The sequence below is a fragment of the Sminthopsis crassicaudata genome, chromosome X (genome assembly GCF_048593235.1).
Source record: "Sminthopsis crassicaudata isolate SCR6 chromosome X, ASM4859323v1, whole genome shotgun sequence".
Taxonomy (NCBI): Eukaryota; Metazoa; Chordata; class Mammalia; order Dasyuromorphia; family Dasyuridae; genus Sminthopsis; species Sminthopsis crassicaudata.
In genome coordinates, this window is record NC_133623.1 from 3,572,181 (window position 1) to 3,593,991 (window position 21,811).

The 21,811-nt window shown below is 61.5% G+C and overlaps 1 protein-coding gene across 1 annotated transcript; it reads left to right on the forward strand.

The window, feature by feature from the left end:
* Window positions 1-2,190: 2,190 nt before the first annotated feature.
* Window positions 2,191-21,520, forward strand: NLGN3 (neuroligin 3). Its single transcript, XM_074278651.1, is given in 8 exon segments — window positions 2,191-2,360; window positions 3,945-4,599; window positions 6,018-6,077; window positions 8,973-9,032; window positions 10,679-10,828; window positions 14,281-14,466; window positions 16,586-17,393; window positions 18,020-21,520. Coding segments are annotated over 7 exon segments (2,568 nt in total). The 5' UTR covers window positions 2,191-2,360; window positions 3,945-4,142; the 3' UTR covers window positions 18,867-21,520.
* Window positions 21,521-21,811: the final 291 nt, after the last annotated feature.

The window sequence follows — 21,811 nt, forward strand, 5'->3', positions numbered from 1 at the left end:
GCCCCCCTTTGGGATCATCTCAGAAAAGTAGTGTACACAAGGTGGGAGGGGTGGGGTAGTGTTTGCTCTCTGGAGCACCGGGTACTTGTGAATGGATACAGCCTTCCGTCCCTCCCCTGGCGTGGGTCACCATCCCGGACTTGTTGGGAGGCTGAAGGTCAGCTTGGAAATGGTGGGCTCAGAGCGATTTGGAGGTCAGCAGGACTTCCATCCTGACTAGTGGATGGATGGATGCTGGATGGGGATGGATGGATGGATGGATGGATGGATGCTGGATGAAGATGAATGGTTGGATGGATAGGGGGATGGATGCTGAATGGGGATGAATGGTTGGATGGATGCATGGATGGATGGATAGGGGGATGGATGCATGGATGGGGATGAATGTTTGGATGGATGGATGGATGGATGGATGGATAGGGGGATGAATGGTTGGATGGATGGATAGGGGGATGAATGGTTGGATGGATGGATAGGGGGATGGATGCTGGATGGGGATGAATGGTTGGATGGATGCATGGATGGACGGATAGGGGGATGAATGGTTGGATGGATGGATAGGGGGATGAATGGTTGGATGGATGCATGGATGGATGGATAGGGGGATGGATGCATGGATGGGGATGAATGTTTGGATGGATGGATAGGGGGATGGAAGCTGGATGGGGATGAATGGATGGATAGGGGGATGGATGCTGGATGGGGATGAATGTTTGGATGGATGCATGGATAGGGGGATGGATGCTGGATGGGGATGAATGTTTGGATGGATGCATGGATAGGGGGATGGAAGCTGGATGGGGATGAATGGATGGATAGGGGGATGGATGCTGGGTGGGGATGAATGTTTGGATGGATGCATGGATAGGGGGATGGATGCTGGATGGGGATGAATGGTTGGATGGATAGGGGGATGGATGCTGAATGGGGATGAATGGTTGGATGGATGCATGGATGGATGGATAGGGGGATGGATGCTGGATGGGGATGAATGGTTGGATGGATGCATGGATGGACGGATAGGGGGATGAATGGTTGGATGGATGGATAGGGGGATGAATGGTTGGATGGATGCATGGATGGATGGATAGGGGGATGGATGCATGGATGGATAGGGGGATGGAAGCTGGATGGGGATGAATGGATGGATAGGGGGATGGATGCATGGATGGGGATGAATGTTTGGATGGATGGATAGGGGGATGGAAGCTGGATGGGGATGAATGGATGGATAGGGGGATGGATGCTGGATGGGGATGAATGTTTGGATGGATGCATGGATAGGGGGATGGATGCTGGATGGGGATGAATGGTTGGATGGATAGGGGGATGGATGCTGAATGGGGATGAATGGTTGGATGGATAGGGGGATGGATGCTGAATGGGGATGAATGGTTGGATGGATGGATGGATAGGGGGATGGATGCATGGATGGGGATGAATGTTTGGATGGATGGATGGATGGATGGATGGATAGGGGGATGAATGGTTGGATGGATGGATAGGGGGATGGATGCTGGATGGGGATGAAAGGTTGGATGGATGGATAGGGGGATGAATGGTTGGATGGATGCATGGATGGATGGATAGGGGGATGGATGCATGGATGGGATGAATGTTTGGATGGATGCATGGATGGATGGATAGGGGGATGGATGCTGGATGGGGATGAATGTTTGGATGGATGCATGGATGGATGGATAGGGGGATGAATGGTTGGATCGATGGATAGGGGCATGGATGCTGGATGGATGGATAAGGGGATGAATGGTTGGATGGATGGATGGATAGGGGGATGGATGCTGGATGGGGATGGGCCAGAACAGGAGCCTGAGCAGGACTCTCCAGGGCATCAAGAAAGATGGCCAGAGCCAGAGGAGGGGAGACGCAAGTGAAGGGACTGGACTGGGCAGACCCAGCCTTCCTTCGTTCTCTCGTTCCCTCCCTCCCCCCCTCCCTCCCTCCCCGATAGACCCCAGAGCGTTGGGCCAAGTGGGCAAAGGGCTAGCGGACAGCAGCGGGGACCGCTCTGAGCGCCAAGATGGGCCTCAGTTTCTCTCCGCTCCCCCGGTGGGAGGGCGTGGCGGGAAGGCGCTCCGGCGCCCAAGGAGTTAATGGCGAGGACCCCGCCCCCCCCAGCGCCGCGCGCCCCCCGCCCGCCCCCACGCGCCGCGCGCCCCCGCGGTGCGCGGGCACAGCCAGGCTGCCGGCGAAAGGATCGGCGGGGACTGGGCTGCGGAGCCCGAGCGGCCGCCTCGGAGGCCCCGGCGCCGCCGCTGCAGCAGCCACCCCGCAGCCGCTCCGCCTCCACCACAGCGATCGCCATGGCCGCTCCGCGTGCAGCCCTGCCCGGGCGAAAGGTGAGGCTGCTGCGGCCCCCCCCCCCCCCCCCGGCGCCCCGCAGAGCCGCCACCAGCACGGTGCCCCCCCATCATCCCGCGGCCCCCCCCCGGCCCGCGGCCCCCTCTGGGGGTCCCCCGCCGCTTCCATCCCCCCCTCCTTGGCCCGGGACCCAAAGGGCGTTTGGGGGTCGCCTGACTTCGTTGGGGGCGGGTCGGTGGCGGCGTCCAGGGAGTTAACGGAGCCCGCCCAAGGGCGGGGGGACCTCGATGATGGAGCGCGGCGCCGAGGGGGTTAATGGGGGTCGCCCTGGCGGAGGAGCCGCGTGAATGAGCGGTCTGTGCCCGGAGGTTGCCATGGCGACGCTGAATGGGGGATTGTGTGAGCTCAGCTGCCGCCCGCCCCCCCCTTCCCCCCCCCCCCCGCCCGCCCCCCGGCCCGTCTGTCCGCCCTCTTGCTCGGTTCCTCCTGCCCCGTGCCCCGTGCCTCGGTCTCCCTTCCCGCTCAGGCCCCCGGCCCGGCACTCCTCCCCCCGATGACATTGCCTGCCTGCCCCCTGTCAGCCAGCGCCCGCTCCCCCCCCCCAGACACTTTCGCATTCCCCTCTCGTCGCCGATCTTGCCGGGCGTTCCCAGGCTCCCTTCTGTACCCCTTCGGCTCGCTCTTAAAGGGGCCACCCCTGTAAGCCGGGATGGATGGCGGGAGAAACTGGGGAGGTGGGGGGCGGCGCGGATCGGGTGGGCAGGAGGCTGAGCGCGTTTGTCGCCGGGGAGAGAGCGCCTCTGTGTGTACGGAAGAGATGTGTGCCAGTCACGCTGGGCTGTCTCCGAAGTGTGTGCGCGCTTGGGGGGTGGGGGGTGTGTTTGTGTGTGTGTGTAAGGGGTGTGTGTCTGGGGGGGGGCACGTCCCTACCTTTGTGTCCAGCATTCCCTTGGTTTGTACGCCCCTCGCCAACCTGTCTCTTGAAGCCACATGGCACGGCCAGGGGCCCTTTTCCTCGCGCTGATTTACACCGGCTGGGCGGCGGGGTACTTGGCAGCAGCCTCTCGGGCTCAGCCCTGGCACTCCCTGGAAATGGGCGATGAGATGCCCGCCCCCCCAGGGGCCAAGACTGAATGGAAGGAGCCATGGGGGACCCCCTCCTCCAGGCGGGCTCTGATGGGGAGATGCCTGGGACTGGGGGGGGAGAGGGGGGCTCAGACTCGCGTCCCGGGCCTCGGTTTCCCTGAAGCGCTCCGGACAATCCCACCCTTTTTCAGCTGGGCAAAGAGCTGTTGGGGACATCCGATGCTGTAAGTTACAGCTTTGTGGGCACGGCCGTGCCCAGCCGGGACCAGACCCCCCCCCCCTTATGTAAGCGTTCACAAGCCCTTCCTTCTACGGCTTCAGGTAGCTCGCAGAGCCGTCCCTCTTGGCTTTGGGTGCCAGGGCTTCCAGCATCCCGCCTCAGTCTCCAAGTCGGGAGGAAACCTCGGGGAGCCGCCTGGCCAACGGTCCGGGGAAGGCTCCCTCCGGGGTTGCCCCCGCCCCCGTGGGTGCGTGGAGTCCATCCCCAGCCCTGCCGGGCTTCTCTGGGCTGACTCCCCCCCCCCTTCTTTCCACAGGCTCATCGAGCCCTTAGGGTCTCCCCTCTCTGAAGGAACAGAGCCCGGAGGACCTGCCTGCTTGGTGCTGGTACCCGCGGGGGTGTCCCTCAGGGGCTTAGCTGTGAGGCTCGCGGCAGCTCAGCTATGAGGGGCTCGCCTAGCAGGCCAGTTCCGTGACCCCAGAGGCCGCTCTCCGCCAGTCCCCCCGCCCAGAACATGTGGCTACGCCTTTGTCCACTCTTGCCGCCCCCGAGCCCCGACCCCTCAGCCGGCCGGAGCCTGTGCCTTGCTCTGTGGATCCTCAGCTTGGTGCTGAGGGCCGGCGCCCAGGCCCCAGCGCCCACGGTTAATACCCACTTTGGGAAGCTGAGGGGTTCCCGGGTGCCCCTGCCCAGTGAAATCCTGGGACCCGTTGACCAGTACCTGGGGGTGCCCTACGCAGCCCCCCCGATTGGCGAGAAACGCTTCCTGCCCCCCGAGCCGCCCCCATCTTGGTCAGGCATCCGGAATGCCACGCACTTTCCCCCAGTGTGCCCTCAGAACATTCACACAGCTGTGCCTGAGGTCATGTTGCCCGTGTGGTTTACTGCCAATCTCGACATCGTGGCCACCTACATCCAGGAACCCAATGAGGATTGCCTCTATCTGAACGTCTATGTGCCCACCGAGGATGGTGAGTGTGGCCAGCCCTGGCGCTGCTCTCCCCCCCTCCCCTCCCCCTCTTCCTTCCTCCTCTACTTCCTCTTCCTCTCCCTTCTCCCCACCCCCTCTTCCTTCATCTCTCTCCTTTCTCCTCCCCTTCCTCTTCTTCCTTCCCCCTTCCTCTCTCCTTTTCTCCTTCTATCCCTTCTTCTCTTTCTTCTCCTTTCCTTTCTCCTCCTCTTCCCTTGCCCTCTCCCTCCTCCCTTTCCTCTTCCTTCTCTCTCCCTCCTCCCCCTTCTCTTCTTCCTTCCCCTTCCCTCTCTCCTTCCTCTTCTCTCACTCCTCCCTCTCCTCCTCTTCCTTCATCTCTCTCCTTTCTCCTCCCCTTCCTCCCCCTCCCTCTCTCTCCTTCCTGCTCCTTTCTCCCTCCCCCTTCCTCCTCCCTCCTTATTCTCTCTCAACTCCTCCTTCTTCTCCCTCCTCCTTTCCCTCTTCCCTCTTCCTCCTCTCCCCTTCTTCCCCCTCCCTCCTCTTCTCCCTCCTCCCTCCTCCCCCTCTTCCCTTCTCTCTCCCCCTCCCTCTCTTCCTCCTCCCCCTCTCTCTTGCCCCTTTTCCCTCTCCCTCCTTCCCTCCCTCCTCTTCCTTCTCCCTCTTCTTCCTCCCCCTCCTCCCCTCCTTCCCTCCTCTCCTCCTTCCCCTCCTCTTTCTCTCATCCCTACCCCCTCTCTTTCTCTCCCCCTCCCCCTTCCCCTCCTCTTCCCTCCCCTTCCCTCCTCCCTCCCTTTCTCCCTCCTCCTTCTCCTCCCTCCTGTTCCCCCTCCTCCCATCCCCCCCCCTCCCGGCGTCCGCCCTTCTGTGTCGGAGACCAGCATGCCCGCCCGTGTGTGCCCTGCAGCATGCCTCGCTAGCTGTGTGCGGATGCTTCTCGCCATCACTGCTTGGGTCCCGCTCCTCTCCCCCGTCTCCTCCTTCCCTTCATCAGCCCTCCTCTCCCCGGCTCCTCCCTCCTCCCTCGGCGTCGGCCCGGCTCCCTTGTGCGGGAAAGCGGCCGGGCCCTGGGGGGGGGAGGCCGGCCAGGGCCCGGAGCCGTGCTGGGGGGGCCTTCGGGGAAGCGGGGGTCACCTCCGACGGCCACCCTCGGGAGGATGCCGGCTCGCCCGAGGCCTTCCCCCCGACCCCCCGTTTGCCCCGAGAGGCACTGGCTGGGGCTGGGGGGGGATCCGTGGGGTGGGGGGGCGGCCCCCGCAGGCAGTGCTTAGGTGCGTCCTCTGACTAAGCGGTCCCCGCCCCGCTCATGGGGGCACCCTCAGGTAAGTGGCAGTGCCAAGGAGACGGCGGGCCAGGTTCGCCGGCGCGTGCCCGCCTGCCCGGAGGCTCCGGGGGGGTGGGGGGTGCATGCCCCTGGCCTGAGGCCTCCTGTTATTTTTTAGTTTTTTATTCATTTTACAGTAAAGCGGATTTCCAAGGAATGCGCCCGAAAACCCAACAAGAAAATTTGTAGGAAAGGAGGTAGGTAGCGAGCCGGCCGGGAGGGAGAGAGACAGAGATGGGGAGGCTCGGCCGCCCACCCGCCCGCCCGCCCGCGCCCCCAAGGAGCCGGCCTTCAAGCTGCCTGGCCCAGGCCGCCAGGGGAAGTGAGCACCCCCGCCCTCCTCGCCTCTCTGGGGGCCCCTTGGGGAGCCAGGAGTGGCTCGGCCTCCTCCCCGTAGCCACCGGCTGTGGCCTCCCGGCAGGCCGTGGGACGGAACCAGAGGCTCAAACCCGGCCCCTTCCTGGCCCCTGCCCCCAGCCAGGACTGGTAGGTAGGCTCAGGGAGGAAGGGGCGAGCTTTGCCCTGACAGCTCCCCACTGAGATCCCCCATCTTTCCCTCTGAACCCCCCTCCGCCTCCTCCCCTCCGCCATCATCCACATAGCTCCTCACGACCTCCCAGAAGGAGGTCAGGTGGGTGATAACGTACCCACTTCTAAATGAGGAAACTAAGGCACACAGCAAAGAAGTGGCCGAGCCCAGATGAGAACCCAGGCCTCCTGGTTCCCGGCCAGTGGTCTGAGGGCAGTGCTCTCCACGACACGGCGGTGATTCTGTTCTCGGGATCTCCGGCCCCCCTTGCCCCCCAACCCCGGCTCCCTCCCTCCTCGTTTCCCCTCTCCCCACCAGGCAGCTTTGAGGGCGGCCTCCAGGCGGGCCAGTTAGAGAGCTTAGGATCAGCGGGGGGCACCCAGAGCCACGGGCTGGCCGGGCCTGGCCGCTAGACTTGGGGAATTGACAGCAGGAAGGGCCCTTAATGATCACGGAGTCCCACACGCTCCTTTACTGAGACCCAAAAGAGGACAAGGGCTCCCTCCGAGCCCCCAGGGGGTCACCCCACACAGCAGGTCTTGATTTCCCCCCAGGATAAGGCCTTTGCCTCCTCTCTCCCCTGTGAGTGGAAACGAGGGCAGAGGCTGAGTGCTGGGAGGAGGTTCCTCCTGGCCCCCTCCTTATCTGGCTGGGGGGGCACAATATGCATTCTAGAGATATCCGCTATCCGGGCACTCCAGAGCCCACAGCATGGCACGGGGAAATGAGTGCTCCCTTGAGCCCTTGGTTGCTTTGTGACCTGAGGCCAGCCCATTGACCTCTCTGGGCCTCAGTAGTCTTGAGGGCGTTGGATGCAGTGGCCTGGAAGACCCTTTCTGGCTCTCAATGTGTCTGTGGCCCTCCTGGCCAGCTTGCCCCTTGATCCCCCAGAGCCCTCGGTGCTCCTCGTCTCCTCGGGTCCGCGCCTCCCTCCTTCCCCTCGACCTCCTTTGCTGAGCTCAGTAGCCGAATCCTTCCCACATAGCCCATTTCTCGAGGAGGAGCAGGGGTGCCTTCCTCGGGTGGCAGCCGTGCAGGCAGAGCAGCAGCTCGGGCTCTGGCCCTCTGTCTCAGAGGGGCCCGGTGCCGACCTGGGAGCCATCCTGAGGCGCCCCCCAATCTCCAGATGTGGGGGCTCTGCCCAGATCAGGGCTTACTCTAACCGAAGCCCTCTGGAAGCATTTTGATCCCTGGAAAGCCCAGGCCCTGGCCTCAAGGAGCTTCTGATGGGCCAGGGGGAGTCGGTCCTGAGCAGGGATCAAGAGGGGGAACTCCGGCTTAGGCTGAAAGGCACTCTGGGCACCAACGTTCTAGATCTCGTTTTCTCGCGCACCAAGGTTCAGCCGGTGTTTTGTTCTCCTTACCAGGACGGTCCCTGTAAGGGCTGGAGAAAAGACAGTTTGGGAAGGGCAAGAGATCCCTTTCAAAGAAGGGATATTCCGGCTTCTGGGAGAGCCCGTCCCTGGGAGTGACCCCAAGAGGGCTCTGGTGCCAGGAGGAAGCCTGGCATCAGGACATCCCTCCATCCCTGCCGGTCCGCTCCGGCAGCTCTGGCCTCGGGGATCACTTCAGCCAGTGTGGGGAAGGGCTCCGCAGGCGGGGACCGGGCCCCTTCCTTAAGCGTAAGGACACGGGCACCAGAAGGGTGGCCCTTCATGGGCTCAGTGAGCTTTCGGCTCGGGAAGGGCCACCCATCCACGGAGCCCTCAGCACCTAGTTCGGGCGAGATCCAGACACTGTCATTTCCCCTTGGCCAGATGACGCTCTGCTCGGGGGCTCTGGCCAGTCCCCTTTTCCCATTGGCTCTCTGGGTCAGTGCTACGAGGCCCCTCCCTCTAGGCTCGGCCTCCTTGCCCAGGTCTTACTGGGCACGGCCCCCGTTCTGAGCAGTGGCCACAGGGAAAGTTGAGACAGCAGAATCAGGGCCGGCTGAGGGAACGAGGGCATCTGAGGGTGGGCCGACAAGAGGGGAAGTCCCCAGAATTCCCTCCGTTCTCTCACGATGAATAGGCTTCCCAGCATTTTGTGCCCTGGCCAGGGGGCACCCTCCAGGGTGCTGCTCTTTCTTGAGGAACCCCCAAGGCCAGAGAGCAGGAGCCCCTCTTGGGGTCACCAGGAATGGACTCCCCCAGGTCCCAGGGAGGGCTCGTTTGGGGGGTCCCGCCTCCAAAGGCCATTTCTGCAGCACAGGGACGAGCCATTGGCATTTCACGTTAGCGTCCCCAGCTCCCGGGCCCGGGCCTCTTGGCTCTGCATGTCCCTAGGCCAGGACGTACCCTGCCCCCCCTCTCGGGCCTTGAGATGGGAGGAGGGGGCTGGGCAGGAGGTGTCCAGGGCAGAGGAGGAGACCTGCGCCAGCGCCTTCCCTCACCCCCCACCCCCCGCGGAGTATCAGGCCTCGGTTTCCCCGCTCCCCCAGTGACCACCTTCCCTCCCGCTGGCCCGGGCCCGGTCTGGAGCCGGCCAGCTGGGCCACACGGTGCTCGTGCTGTGTTTGAATTCTCTCTCTGTTTTGTTCTCTGTTCTGTGCTGTTGTGTCTCCCCGTGCGTGTCTGGTCCCCAGGATCCGGTGCTAAGAAACAGGGCGAGGACTTAGCGGATAATGAAGGGGACGAAGACGAAGGTATTTGGGGGCTGCAGGGCGCGGAGGCTGGTGCATGGCACAGAGCCCTTCCCCCTCCGGCTGGGGAGAAGCCCCGGCTGTCTGTCTGTCTGTCCGTCCATCCGTCCGTCCGTCCGTTGGGGTCTTTCCGTTCCTGCACAAGGCGGTTGGTCTGTTCGCCCATCACCGTCAGGGGCCCCGGGTGGCGTCAGGGGCCTAGAGTCGGGCCGGGATGGGGGGGCCGCTCCTGGGCAGCAGGGGCAGCCGCTCGGGATGGGACGAGAGCAGAGCTCTGCGGAACACGGCCCCCTCGGCGTGCCCATGATGCCGAAGGGGACGGATTCGTGGGATTCTCTCGGGTGGGCAGCAGCCCCCCGAGGCTGGGGCAGGTGGGGGCTGGGCACTTCCCACCCATGATAAGCCACGGGGAAGAGAGCAGGAACATCTGAGACGTAGGGCTACAGGGAAAGACTGGCCAAGTGACTGTCGCCCCCCGAGATCAGGGGCTCTAGGGAAAGTGGCCCCAGGCTGGGCAGCCGGTCACAGGAGATGGACAATGAGGACTCTAGGGTTGTGGGTTCGGTCCCGAAGGATACCAGAGATAGGCCGAACCGGGATCGCTGCTCCCTAGCCTCCCCATGCCAGAGAGGTGGGCCAGACGGGGTCCGGAACCTGGCCAGCTAAACAGCAGGTTGAGACTGGGGCTCGGAGCTTGTCTGCCAGGGGTGGGATGGGAGACGCAAGATCCCCGGGCCTCGCACCAGAGTGCCCCGTGTGACACACGCTACCCACCCGTCGCTTGGTCGGTCCATCTCCCCATCGGGGTGAGTGAGTGCCCCGCCTCGCCCCCTCCCGCTCGTGTCTCCCAGGGTCCTCCCTGAGCCCCCACAGCCTCCTAAGGGCGTGGCCTTCCTCACCTAGGGATGGTAGCAGAGAAGGAGGCCTGGAGCTCAGCAGGGGCTGCTCACCGTTGGCATCAGCACTGGCACAGCCTGGGCTGGGTCGGGAGCGGGGTGTCTCCCCCTTGGTCTCGCCCTCTAGACTTTGTCCATCTTCCTCTGGGGCACGTGCACAGGCCCGGGGGCCCTGGGCCCAAGAGAAGCGAGCTCCCCCCTTCCCCGGTCCCCTCGGCCCCCTTTCTTTCCCCCTCGTGCTCCCCCACTTGTCTCTGTCTGCACTGGGCGGGAGGGGGGTGGGGCGTGGCGGCCACAGCGGCCGTAGCCATGTTTCCGTGTGACCGGTCTGGTCTCGGGAGTCGTGAGGCTCCCCGGACCCTCCCTAAAGCCGTGTCAGGTCCCAGGACTCGAGTGCCAGGGTGTGGACTCCATCGAGGGGAGGCTGTAGCCCTAACCCCCTGCCCCAGCCCACCATGACCCATGCACTCCCGGTGGTGCTTTTAGCCCTCAACAAGAAAGTGCTAAGTGAGCCCTTGGGAGGCTCATTTCCCTTTCCATAAAACCACCGAGACCAGAGTCAAGCTGTCTCTGCGTCTCCGGCTGCCACTGGAGCCCTGAGTCCTGCCCTTGGGATGGCCATGGTGTCCTGGCACCTGGGATCGCTTGGCCGCCTTCTCCCTACCCAGCCTCTCCTGGGATGGTGGGCTGGGTGGGGGGGGACGAGCAGAAGGCCCCACGCCCCAGCCTCCGTCTCACCTCTTCTCCTTGCAGACATCCGGGACAGTGGGGCCAAGCCGGTCATGGTCTATATCCACGGGGGCTCCTACATGGAGGGCACGGGCAACATGATCGATGGCAGCGTCCTCGCCAGCTACGGCAACGTGATCGTCATCACCCTCAACTACCGGGTTGGAGTGCTAGGTATGGCGAGCCGGGGCAAACACTCAGTGGTCCGAGCTAGTGGGCCGGGGCGGGAAATCGCCCCCGGCAGTGCCAATGGCTGTGCCATGACCAGACTGGGCCGTTCTGGGCCTTGGTGACCCCGGGAAACCGGGGGCCGATTCTGTACCTCATCTCTGGTCCCAGGTTAATAGAGCTGGTGGGAATCTTGGGGGTGGGGTCCTGAGCCCTGCCCTGCTGAGGCTCCCTTTCCTCAGACTTCCCCCCTTCTGGGATTCTGCTGTGCGCGTTCCGTCTGCTTGATCATCCGTATGCTTCTCTCTCTCTCTCACCCCTGTGAGTGACCATCCTCATGGCTAAGGGAGGTAGCACGTGAGCGCCCCGGCTCTGGGTATCCCCGGCGTCCGAGGGGCCGCTCCCTCCGGTGCCGGCGCTCCGGGGCTGGGCCCACCTCCCAGGCAGAAGGGCACAGAGCAGCTTGGTTCGTTTCAGTGCCTGGTTTGCTAGTCTCATGCCTGTGTGTGACTCCCTGGACCCATGGCGAGCTCTTGCTGCTTTGGAGTTCAGCCCCATAGCCTGTAGCGTGGCCAGTCAAGTTGGGGCAGAAAGACAAAGTAGGGGGATATTGGGAGGGAAAGGAAAATGGGAGGAGCAAAGGGCCCCACAGGATCCCTGGAAGTCGGGGCCTCCAGTCGCAATGAGAGAACCTCAGGGGTTGCCGTTGGATGGCCATTCCTCCTTGCTTTTCCCAGCTTGGGCAACTGAGGAAAGAGAGAGCAGGAGGGGCTCAGTGGAATAAAGAGAGGGCAAAAGACTGAAGTGGGCCTGAGGTGCTCTGCTGCCTAGGGAAAATGCCCCCTCAGCTCCCCCATACCCTTTGAAATGGGGGCTCTCAGACCACTTTCTCTGGATATGGGTAGGCACTGTGGGAACTTGCTTGAAGGAGTAGGCCCCGGGGCACAGGCCACATGGGTTTTTTCAGAAGGCGCTGCTCCTGCCGAGTCAGGGCCTCTGCTAGAAACAGTTCCGTGGGTTCATGTAGAAATGGTTCCGTGAGTTCGTGGTAGAAACGGTTCCGTGGGTTCATGTAGAAACGGTTCTGTGGATCCCTGTCACACTGGTTTAGGGGCTCCTTTCTCCAGTGGGATAGTCTGAGCAACCCACTAGGGGGAGAAGTTTCTGTATCAGCTGTAACCAGAAACAATCTTTCCCTGAGGACTGGAAGAAATCAGGCCAAGGGCTGGATCTGGGCCTGCAGCCAGAGGCTTCCCTCCCCCCCCCCCCCACTGCCGCCGCCGCCACCGCCGCCTCCTCTGTCCCCTTCCGTCCCCGCTCTGGTTTGGGCCTGAACTGTGGGGGAAAGCATGGCCGTGATGTCTGGAACCTCAGGGCCATCTGGGCCAGCAGAAATGGAACAAGACCCCCGAACCCTGCAGGGGTCCTTCAGCCTTTGCTCGAAAGCCCAAACAGGGGTCACCTGAAACAACAGGCAAGGGAGACTCGGTGCCACAGCTCGGATGGTTAGGGAATCTTTGCCCGTGTCTGGCCTAAACCTTGGTGCCCGCACCCCCCATCCCTCCAACCTCCGCCAGTGCCCAGGCTGGTTCAGGTAGCATCTCTGGGGCTGGAGAAGGTGGGCGGGGAGCCCTAGGCCCGAGCAAGCAATTCACTGTAAACTGCACCTTGGCCCTGCAGGGCTTGGACCCAGACCTCGAAGACAGCTTCCAAGTCCCTGGGTGATTGGGAGACTCCGGTAGGAGGTCAAAGGACACGCTGAGTGAAGGTTGCTCTGGGGGACTTTTGTTCAGAACATCAGAATCTAACACTCTCCCCTCCCTGCCCCAATGCTCCGTTTGGCCAAGAGAGAGCCTATGAAGCACGGGTGCCTAGTCTCGATGCCCACGGCTGTCTTGGCCGACTCCCTCGGGGCTGCGGGCACTGGGCCGGGAAGGACAGAGGCAGAGGACATTTGACATTGACCCTCCTCCCGAGACCTTGCTGGCTCAGCTCCGATCCCTAGGCCGCCGAGTAGCCCAGGCCAGTGGCATGCCCACCGGCCCCGAGCTGGCTGACTTTTGCCCCGGGCTGCAGGTTTGTATGCTTGTGTCCACAACAGGCCGGGGTGGACTTTCCTACCTTTCCTTCACGGGGCTCTCTCCTTTAGAAATCCTCGGTCACATGGGAGCCAGTGGGATGTTGGCCAGAGGGTAGCAACACTCCAGTCCACAGGCCTTCCACTCTGTTGCTGGCCTAGTGGGGGGGAGGGGGGCTTCAAGGACCCGAGGCAGGCTCCTTGTACTCATGAGGCCAGGCGTGGCTGCCAGCAGCCCAAATGAGAGAAGGGGAGAGGGGAGGACCGAGTGGCAGATGGCAGAGGTGAGCAGGCAGGGAGAAGACAGGAGCACCCTGTGGTTAGCACTAGGGGAGCTGGGGGTGTGGTCAGTGGAGGGGCTGGGGTAAGGCGAGGACCCTGGGCTCTGTTTCGGCCTCAGGTCCTCCTATTTCCCAGAATTCCTCATCCTCCCCATCTCCACCCTGGAGCTGAACTTAGCCTTTCTGTAGAGGACATGCTGACCCCTATGTAGCTGCCCAGGCCCATTTAGGATGGATGAAGATAGGGATTCTGGGAGTCCTTTGGGGTCCACTTAGAGGTTGGAATACCTCCCTCCCATGGTTTCCAGGTGGTTTGTGTGGGCCAAGGCCCCCTTCTAGGAGTCAGGGCTAGGGATGGGTGGAGGCCCGTTCATCCGGCATCCCCAATAGGGAAACACTCAGAAGGCGGCCCAATGGTCAGTGGCCGGGAAGGCTGGGAGTGGGCTAGGTGGGTCCTTTCTCTGGGATAGCCGGCAGGTGGGTGGGAAGGGCGTTGCCATGGCAATGTGGCTCCACAGCAGCAAATCCCAGCAGGTGGGTGGGAAGGTGGTCTCCATGGTGACATGTCTCCTCAGCAGCAAATCCCAGTGGGTGGGCGGGAAGACCTGTTTCCATGGTAACAGGTTTCCAAAGCAATAACACTTTCCTTCCTCTATCAGACCAAGAGGGTTTCAACCAAATCCCTCAGGATGAGATCCACAGTAGGAACAGAGATGGAAGGTCTTGGGGCCGTTTGGCCCCCGCCTCCCGGAGGCTCTGCCGAGACTTGAGGACAGAAGGGTGGCGAGGGGAGGCTCCCGGGAGTGGCCGCCGCTGCTGTTCACACCAGGAGCTCGGGGGCACTTGGGTCCCTTGCCCTGAGCTGGGTCTGAAGTGGATGCTCTCCAGGGTGGGGGGGACCGTAAGGTAGACATTTCGGGTGGGAGACATCAGCCCCCACTTCCCCATAATGATGCCAGTCCTTGAGAAAAGGGAGCCGCGCTCTGGGTGTCAGGGAGGGAGGGATAGCCAGACGCAGAACTCGTGGAGCTCTCCCAGGCCACGCCCCAGCTCTCCTAGCCAACAGCCTCCACTCTTCTCACCCATTCTGTTGGGCCTAGGTTTCCTGAGCACCGGGGACCAGGCTGCCAAGGGAAACTATGGGCTCCTGGACCAGATTCAGGCCCTCCGCTGGGTGAGTGAGAACATCGCCTTCTTTGGCGGAGACCCTCGTCGCATCACTGTGTTTGGTTCCGGCATTGGGGCCTCCTGTGTCAGCCTCCTGACGCTGTCCCATCACTCTGAGGGTGAGTAGTTCCTCAGGAGCGTGGGATATGCGGGGATGGGGCACAGGCCTGCCTTCCCCATAGGCCGTTGCTCCCTTAGTCCTCGGGCCCCTCTGAGACCAGAGGCCTTGGCCACGGCTGCCTTTCCCACCAGGCAGGAGAGGAGAGCCCCAGAGGTTGGGAGACATTCTCTGGGAGGAGATGAATCTCAAGGTGGGGTGGACGGGGCTCCTTTTTGAAGCAGAAGAAACGCTCCTTCTGGAGGGCAGAGGTCATTCACGTCTGAAGCGAAATCCTCTGGGGATATGGGATCTTTCCACCAAACCAGGGGCTGGGGACCCCCAGGCACCTGCTTTCTCTTGAGCTAGTCAGATGTCATGAGGGAAATTTCTCTCCTTTACTCTTTCCTTGCCCTCCCCTGTCCTATCCTCTGGCAGTGTCACACAGTGGTCACAGGGTCTGTCTTGGTCGGTGGCCAGCCCAGCCAGCTCTTTACCGTCTATGCAGCTCAGGACAAACTCTTCCCCCTTCATTGCTCTTGCAGCTTTCCAGGAAAACGAGTCAGAGACTTTACTGATCTGCCTCACTGGAGGGAGTTTCCACACTGGGAGTTCTCCCACACTTAGGAAATCACGGAAAAGTGGCTTTGCTTATAGGATGAAGGCTATAGTGGTCATGTATCTGCGACTCAGTTTCCCTTCCTAGCCCTGCGGGACTTGGCCTGCTGCTCTCAGCTGCCATCCAGCTGTTCCTTTAGTGAGAATCTCATTTCTGAGAGGGGGAAGTCTTCTCTATCTGGCTTGGGGGGCATCCCCCAAGTGTCTCTGGGAGCCCGACCTCCCCTTGAGGTAGAAAACAGGGCACAGCACCTGCAACTGTGTCCACGCATCTCCCCGGCCTGGCTCTTGGAGACAGGAACCGGATTCTCCTTCCGTTACCTAAGAAATCCGCGGTTCTGCTTTCTTGTGGCCTCTAACCCAGGAGGGCTCCAGAGAGGGAAGCTGGGTCTCAGGCTTTCTGTGGCTACAGAGGGGTAACAAGAGAGGGGCTTGTGACCCTGTTCCCTGTGCATTGGGAAATGGCCTTCCGTTCTCTTGGGCCTCCTTAGAGATGACTTGTGCCCTGAGATGTGGCTTTGGGAGGGGATCTGAATCAGAGGAAGCGATTAGAGGAGGATCCCTGCACCTAGGGAAGCCCTTTTTGGGGCAAGTCCTGGGCTGGGGTCCCGGGAGGGGGGCGGGAAAATCAGCCTTCTTTGCAGGGCGTGGTCTCCTTTCTCTTGGGTGTGAAAGAGTGATAAGGCCCTTGCGGTGGGACAGGAGGCCCTTTTCCCAACACTTGAGGTCTTGGAGCCCCAGCGGGCGTGTTTGCTGGAGACCTGGTGACCTTGGGGCCTTGGGCCTACCAGGCTCTCCTGGAACCTCCCAGAGTATGTGGTGCTTCTTTCCTAGTCCTTGTTTCTGGCCTCTCAAGAGAAAGGCCCCTTTGTCATGCAAGAGCCAGTTCCCTGGTGGTGCTTTGGCAGAGAGCTGGGCCCAGCTGGGCAGGAAGCGAGGAAGGAAGCCAAGGGGAGTGGGGGCGGAGAGGAGAGACAGAGACAGCCAGAGATAGGGATGGAGACACACAGAGGCAGAGAGACGCCGGCCAGGGACGCCCTCGGAGACAGGGATGGCCGGAAACGCGGCCAGCCAGAGACAGGGATAGCCAGAGACCGAGCTAGCCAGAGACACGGCCAGCCTGAGACCGAGCTAGCCAGAGACACGGCCAGCCTGAGACCGAGCTAGCCAGAGACGTGGCCAGCCCGAGACAGAGATAGCCAGAGACGCGGCCAGCCTGAGACGCGGCCAGCCAGAGGACAGAGAAGAGAAAAGCAGACAGCCGCACGAGGACGAAGAGGGTCAAGTGTTCATTATGCGCCCTTAGCGCTTTAGCAGCCTCCTGGCATAGTAGATGGAGGACAGTCTCGGTCACATACCCCCATCGCCGCTGGCCCAGCCCCGATAACGGTGCACGAGAGCCCCGGGCCGGGGTCCGTGGACACGGTGGGGTTGAGGAAGGGGCTCTGGGGAGCATGTAGAGCCTCGATACTCTGGGCCGGCCCGCTGGGAAGCTCTGACCGCGTGCTGCCTGTCCCCCACAGGGCTCTTCCAGAGGGCCATCATTCAAAGCGGTTCGGCCCTCTCCAGCTGGGCGGTCAACTACCAGCCGGTCAAGTACACCAGCCTGCTGGCGGACAAGGTGGGGTGCAACGTGCTGGACACCGTGGACATGGTGGATTGCCTACGCCAGAAGAGTGCCAAAGAGTTGGTGGAACAGGACATCCAGCCAGCTCGCTACCACGTGGCCTTCGGTCCTGTGATCGATGGGGACGTGATCCCCGATGACCCCGAGATCCTTATGGAGCAGGGCGAGTTCCTCAACTATGACATCATGCTGGGCGTCAACCAGGGGGAGGGACTCAAGTTCGTGGAGGCCGTGGTGGACCCCGAGGATGGGGTCTCGGGCACCGACTTCGACTACTCCGTCTCCAACTTTGTGGACAACCTGTACGGCTACCCGGAGGGCAAGGACACCCTTCGGGAGACCATCAAATTCATGTACACAGACTGGGCAGACCGGGACAACCCTGAGACCCGCCGCAAAACCCTGGTGGCCCTTTTCACTGACCACCAGTGGGTCGAGCCCTCCGTGGTGACGGCCGACCTGCATGCCCGCTACGGCTCGCCCACCTATTTCTACGCCTTCTACCACCACTGCCAGAGCCTCATGAAGCCAGCTTGGTCTGATGCGGCCCACGGGGATGAGGTGCCCTACGTCTTCGGCATCCCCATGGTGGGCCCCACGGACCTCTTCCCCTGCAACTTCTCCAAGAACGATGTCATGCTCAGTGCCGTCGTCATGACCTACTGGGACCAACTTTGCTAAGACCCGGGTGAGGAGCTGTCCGGGTTCCCCTGCCCCGTTAGGACCCTAGCATGCTTCCCCTCTGTCATCTGTCTCCTCCCACATCCAGAGTCACTCCGCCCACCATCTGTTCTTCTCATTTGGGGGGCATTTCCTTTTTTTTTTTTTTGATAGAGACGCCTGTGGAGGGTGTGGGGGTGGCTCTGACTTGGGAGTGTGAGAGGGGCTTGAGGGGGGAGGGGGCCGGCAGAACTAGGGACCGGGTGAGGCAGGGGTGGGGGGCCCCCACACACCCGGGGGGTTGCCGAGGCACTGCCGTGTGGGAGCATATCCCCCGCATGGGGAAAAACCAAAACGACGCCTCTCCGGTGTCTCGGAGCACTGGGCGGGACGGCGGCTGTCTGGGGCTCAGGGCTGGGGAGGGGGGGAGAGGAGAGCCAAGGGGGCTGAGGGCGGGGGAGTCCGATGTCTAGGGGCGATGAGAGCTCGAGGAGGAGGTCGCGAGGGGTGTTGGAAGGAGCTGGCTTCAGTGGGGACCCCGGGACTGGGAGACAAGAGGAACCACTGGGAGGATGTGAGGGATGTTGGACGCCGCCAAGCCCCCTTCATCCACCATACCCCCCCTTCCCAAAGCAGGGCGATGACCCCTGATTTCCGTACGGTGTTTCAGGGACCCCAACAAGCCCGTCCCCCAGGACACCAAATTCATCCACACCAAGGCCAACCGCTTCGAGGAGGTGGCCTGGTCCAAGTATAACCCCCGGGACCAGCTGTACCTTCACATCGGGCTGAAACCCCGGGTCCGTGACCACTACCGCGCCACCAAGGTGGCCTTCTGGAAGCACCTGGTGCCCCACCTGTACAACCTGCACGATATGTTCCACTACACGTCCACCACCACCAAAGTGCCGCCCCCAGACACCACCCACAGCTCCCACATCACCCGGCGTCCAAATGGCAAGGCCTGGAGCACCAAGCGGCCCGCCATCTCCCCGGCCTACAGCAACGAGAACGCCCAGGGCGCCTGGAACGGAGACCAGGACGCGGGGCCGCTTCTGGTGGAGAACCCTCGGGACTACTCCACCGAGCTGAGCGTCACCATCGCTGTGGGGGCCTCCCTCCTCTTCCTCAACGTGCTGGCTTTTGCCGCCCTCTACTACCGCAAGGACAAGAGGCGGCAGGAGCCCCTGCGGCAGCCCAGTCCCCAGCGGGGTCCCGGGGGTCCCGGGGAGATGGGAGCGGCCCCCGAGGAGGAGCTCGCAGCCCTCCAGTTAGGCCCCTCGCACCACGAGTGCGAGGGCCCACCCAGCCACGACCCACTCCGCCTCAGTGCCCTCCCTGACTATACCCTGACACTGCGACGCTCCCCCGACGACATCCCCCTCATGACTCCCAACACCATCACCATGATCCCCAACTCCTTGGTGGGGTTGCAGACGCTGCACCCCTATAACACCTTCGCTTCTGGCTTCAACAGCACCGGGTTGCCCCACTCACACTCCACCACTCGGGTATAGCTCTCCTCCAGAGCTTCTGCCTGGCCCGGCCCTGCTTCCCCCTCCCCAGACCCCATCTGTGCACACACCCATACGCCCCGCCCCACAGATACACACGCGCACAGAGCAGACCCCCCCATGCACAACCACAGACCCCCCCCCATGTACAAACACATATCCAGAATGAAACACGAATGGACTCTTCAAAGGAGAAAGCCCTCAGCGGCCCCAGGGAGTCAGCACCCCTGGGGCGGTGGGAAGCAGCAGGTACCTGTCCCTGGTGCTGGCCAGCCCTTGGCCCCCCCTCCCCCCCACCCCCCCCTGCTTTCCTCTCCCCCCCCCCCAGCCAACCCCAGACTTGGGATCCTTCTCCCTCCCACTGGGGCTGTTCTGGATCTTGGTGGATTTTGTCTTTATTTTTATTTTTCATTTTTGAATAAGTGCTTTCTTCTCCCCGGGAAAGGCAGAGAAGGGAAGGAAAGGCTTCTTTCCCTCGATCCCCCATCGCTCACATAGCCAGAGACCAGGGAGCAGGGTTCTTTAAGCAGAATGGGAACCAAGGAATACCATGGGCCGGAAAGAGGAAGGGGAAGGGGATGAGTTGCCTGGCCCCTGGCATAGTTCAGGTCAACTCTCGCCTAGGCCTGCCCCGGGGGCCGCTGGGAAGGGGCTGCTTGGGGGGGGCAGCTTTCACCCTGGTACCAGGCCTGCCCGCACCCCCCACCTTCACTCATCCTGCCACCCGAGTGCACTCTGGGGTGCTGCCCTTCCCCACCCTTGGGCTACTGCTGTTAGGAGCTTGCCCCCTTTTTCTTTTCAGTCTCTTTTGTGTCATTTCTCTTTCAAAAAGACTTTTTAAAAAAAAAAAAAAAAAAAAAAGAAAAAAGAAAAAAAAGAAAAGAAATTAGTTCTTAAAACACTAATGGAAACCCCTGGAGTTTGTTCTTTGTACAGATTTTAAACACGGTGTCTTGATATAAAAATAAAAACTCCGGTTAGCGCTCCCAACCTGTGTCCCTCGTACAGGCCCTGCTACAGCAGCCCCCAAGGGCCACCCCCTAGCACCGGGCCTCCCGGGGCCTTGGACCTCCTCTGCCCTTCCCAGCGGACTGTTCAGTCCCTCACGGCACTGCCGTTCTCCTCTCAGCTCTCCCGGGGTCCTGGAGCTGAGTCTGCCCACTTCTGAGCATCTCGGGTGTCGGGGCCCCGAAATGGCAAAAACCCAAACCATGTACACTTTCCCCCCTGGCAGAGGTGGGCAGGACCACCTGACTTCCTCCCAGAGGGGCACCCCTGGGCTTGCCCTCAGCCTCACCCCCTGGCCACAGTTGGGTCAGAATAGCCGTGCAGCTCCCATCCAGAGAGCAAGTCCTCCTCGGGAGACTGGATGGGACGGGTCTGTTGGCTTCTGTACAGACATGCCCCCCGGTCCGGGAAACCGAATCAGAGAAGGTTTGGGGGTCCCAGGAATGATCTTGAAACAATCATTGGCCCTGGGGAATAGATGGAGCAGGGGGCCCACGGCTTTGCAGGTCCCCAGCAACTTGGCTTTTGTTGCACCTGATGCAAGCTTCCTGAAAGCTTCCCAAGATGGGCCACCCCCAAAGCACCCTCAGATCATCATTGAAGTGGGGGAGTGGCGAAGGCCGTGTCAGAATCCGGAACCGTCCCTGGTGTGTGTGTGTGTGTGGGAAGCATCCCTGGGCCACCTAGTCCAGCTAGCAGCTTCCCATTTGAAGGAATGACTGGTTCTTGCTACCTCGGGGCTAAAGCCCTTTGTTTCTAAGCCACAGCTGGGGCCCAAGTGCCTTGGCCCCCAGAGATTGTATCCTAAGGCCCCAATGGCCTATCCTAGTTACTTCCCCTCCTCAAAAGTAGGAAGACAATTCTGGAGACACCCTGACTCTACCCTGACACTGGGTCAAGTGACTCAATAAGCCCAAAGAACGGACCTTCAGGTCCAAGCTCCTAGGGGGTAGAAACAGAAGGTGATAAATGGGCCGGAACCCAAATCTGGCTCCGATTGCCCAGGCCAGGGCCGTAAGAGACACGCCGGCACACTTGGAACCAGGGAGGGAGAAAGACCTGTTCCGTGTCAGGCACTGTACTAAGTGCCGTGTTCGAATTTGTTGTCAGAACAGGCCGCGTGGGCAAGGCGAGGGTAGCCGCTGTCCACAACTTGATTCCCACAGAGATCTTGCATGGCTGTGGGGTTAGAGGGATAGGACCGTGGTGTGAGGGAGCCTGGAAAGACCCGGGGGACAAGGTCAGAATTCAAAGGGATCTCAGGAGCTCAGCTACTTGAACCCCTGTTGGTTTTCTGAAATAGGGTTCTGGCCTCAGGTCTCCAGCAATCATTTCTGGACACATCTTGCCCCATCGCAATCCAGCTTGCTTTTAGAGCAAAGAAAAAGAGTTGAGGAGCCCTCAATAGAGGGAGCCCCCTGCTACCGCACATGGTGTTCTGCCTCGGTGGGGGCCGGCCTCTGCGCTTTAGCTGCCTGCACTCCTTGAAGCCCTCGTGTTCTAGAGCAGGAAGCCAAATCCCAGAGTGGGGAAGGCGCTTCCTTCAGCCACTGGGTACAAGGCTTGAGCCCCAGGGCTCGAGACCCTGGAGGTCAGCGTTTTCTCAGTGTCTCATACAGCCCACCCCACCATATCTGATACCGGTTTTATATTTTTTTTAAGTGTTGCAGCTACTCTCGGGCATCTCATTGTAAGAAAGACACGAAGAAAGGAGGGGCCGGAGAAGAGGAGGAGCGACGTATCAAATGCCAGGACCTGAGGAAAAGAGGCCGGGGATCTCATTAACCCCTCTTGTTCATTCTGGTTCCCATGCAAGGCCGGAACTGAGGGCTTCCCCCTCCCGTCTGAGACGGAAGCCGGGGAGACAAAAAACAAACAACAAAATAAAAGAAAACAAAACATTTGCTGGTGTTGGGAGGGATGAGTCCTTGGGGTAGACC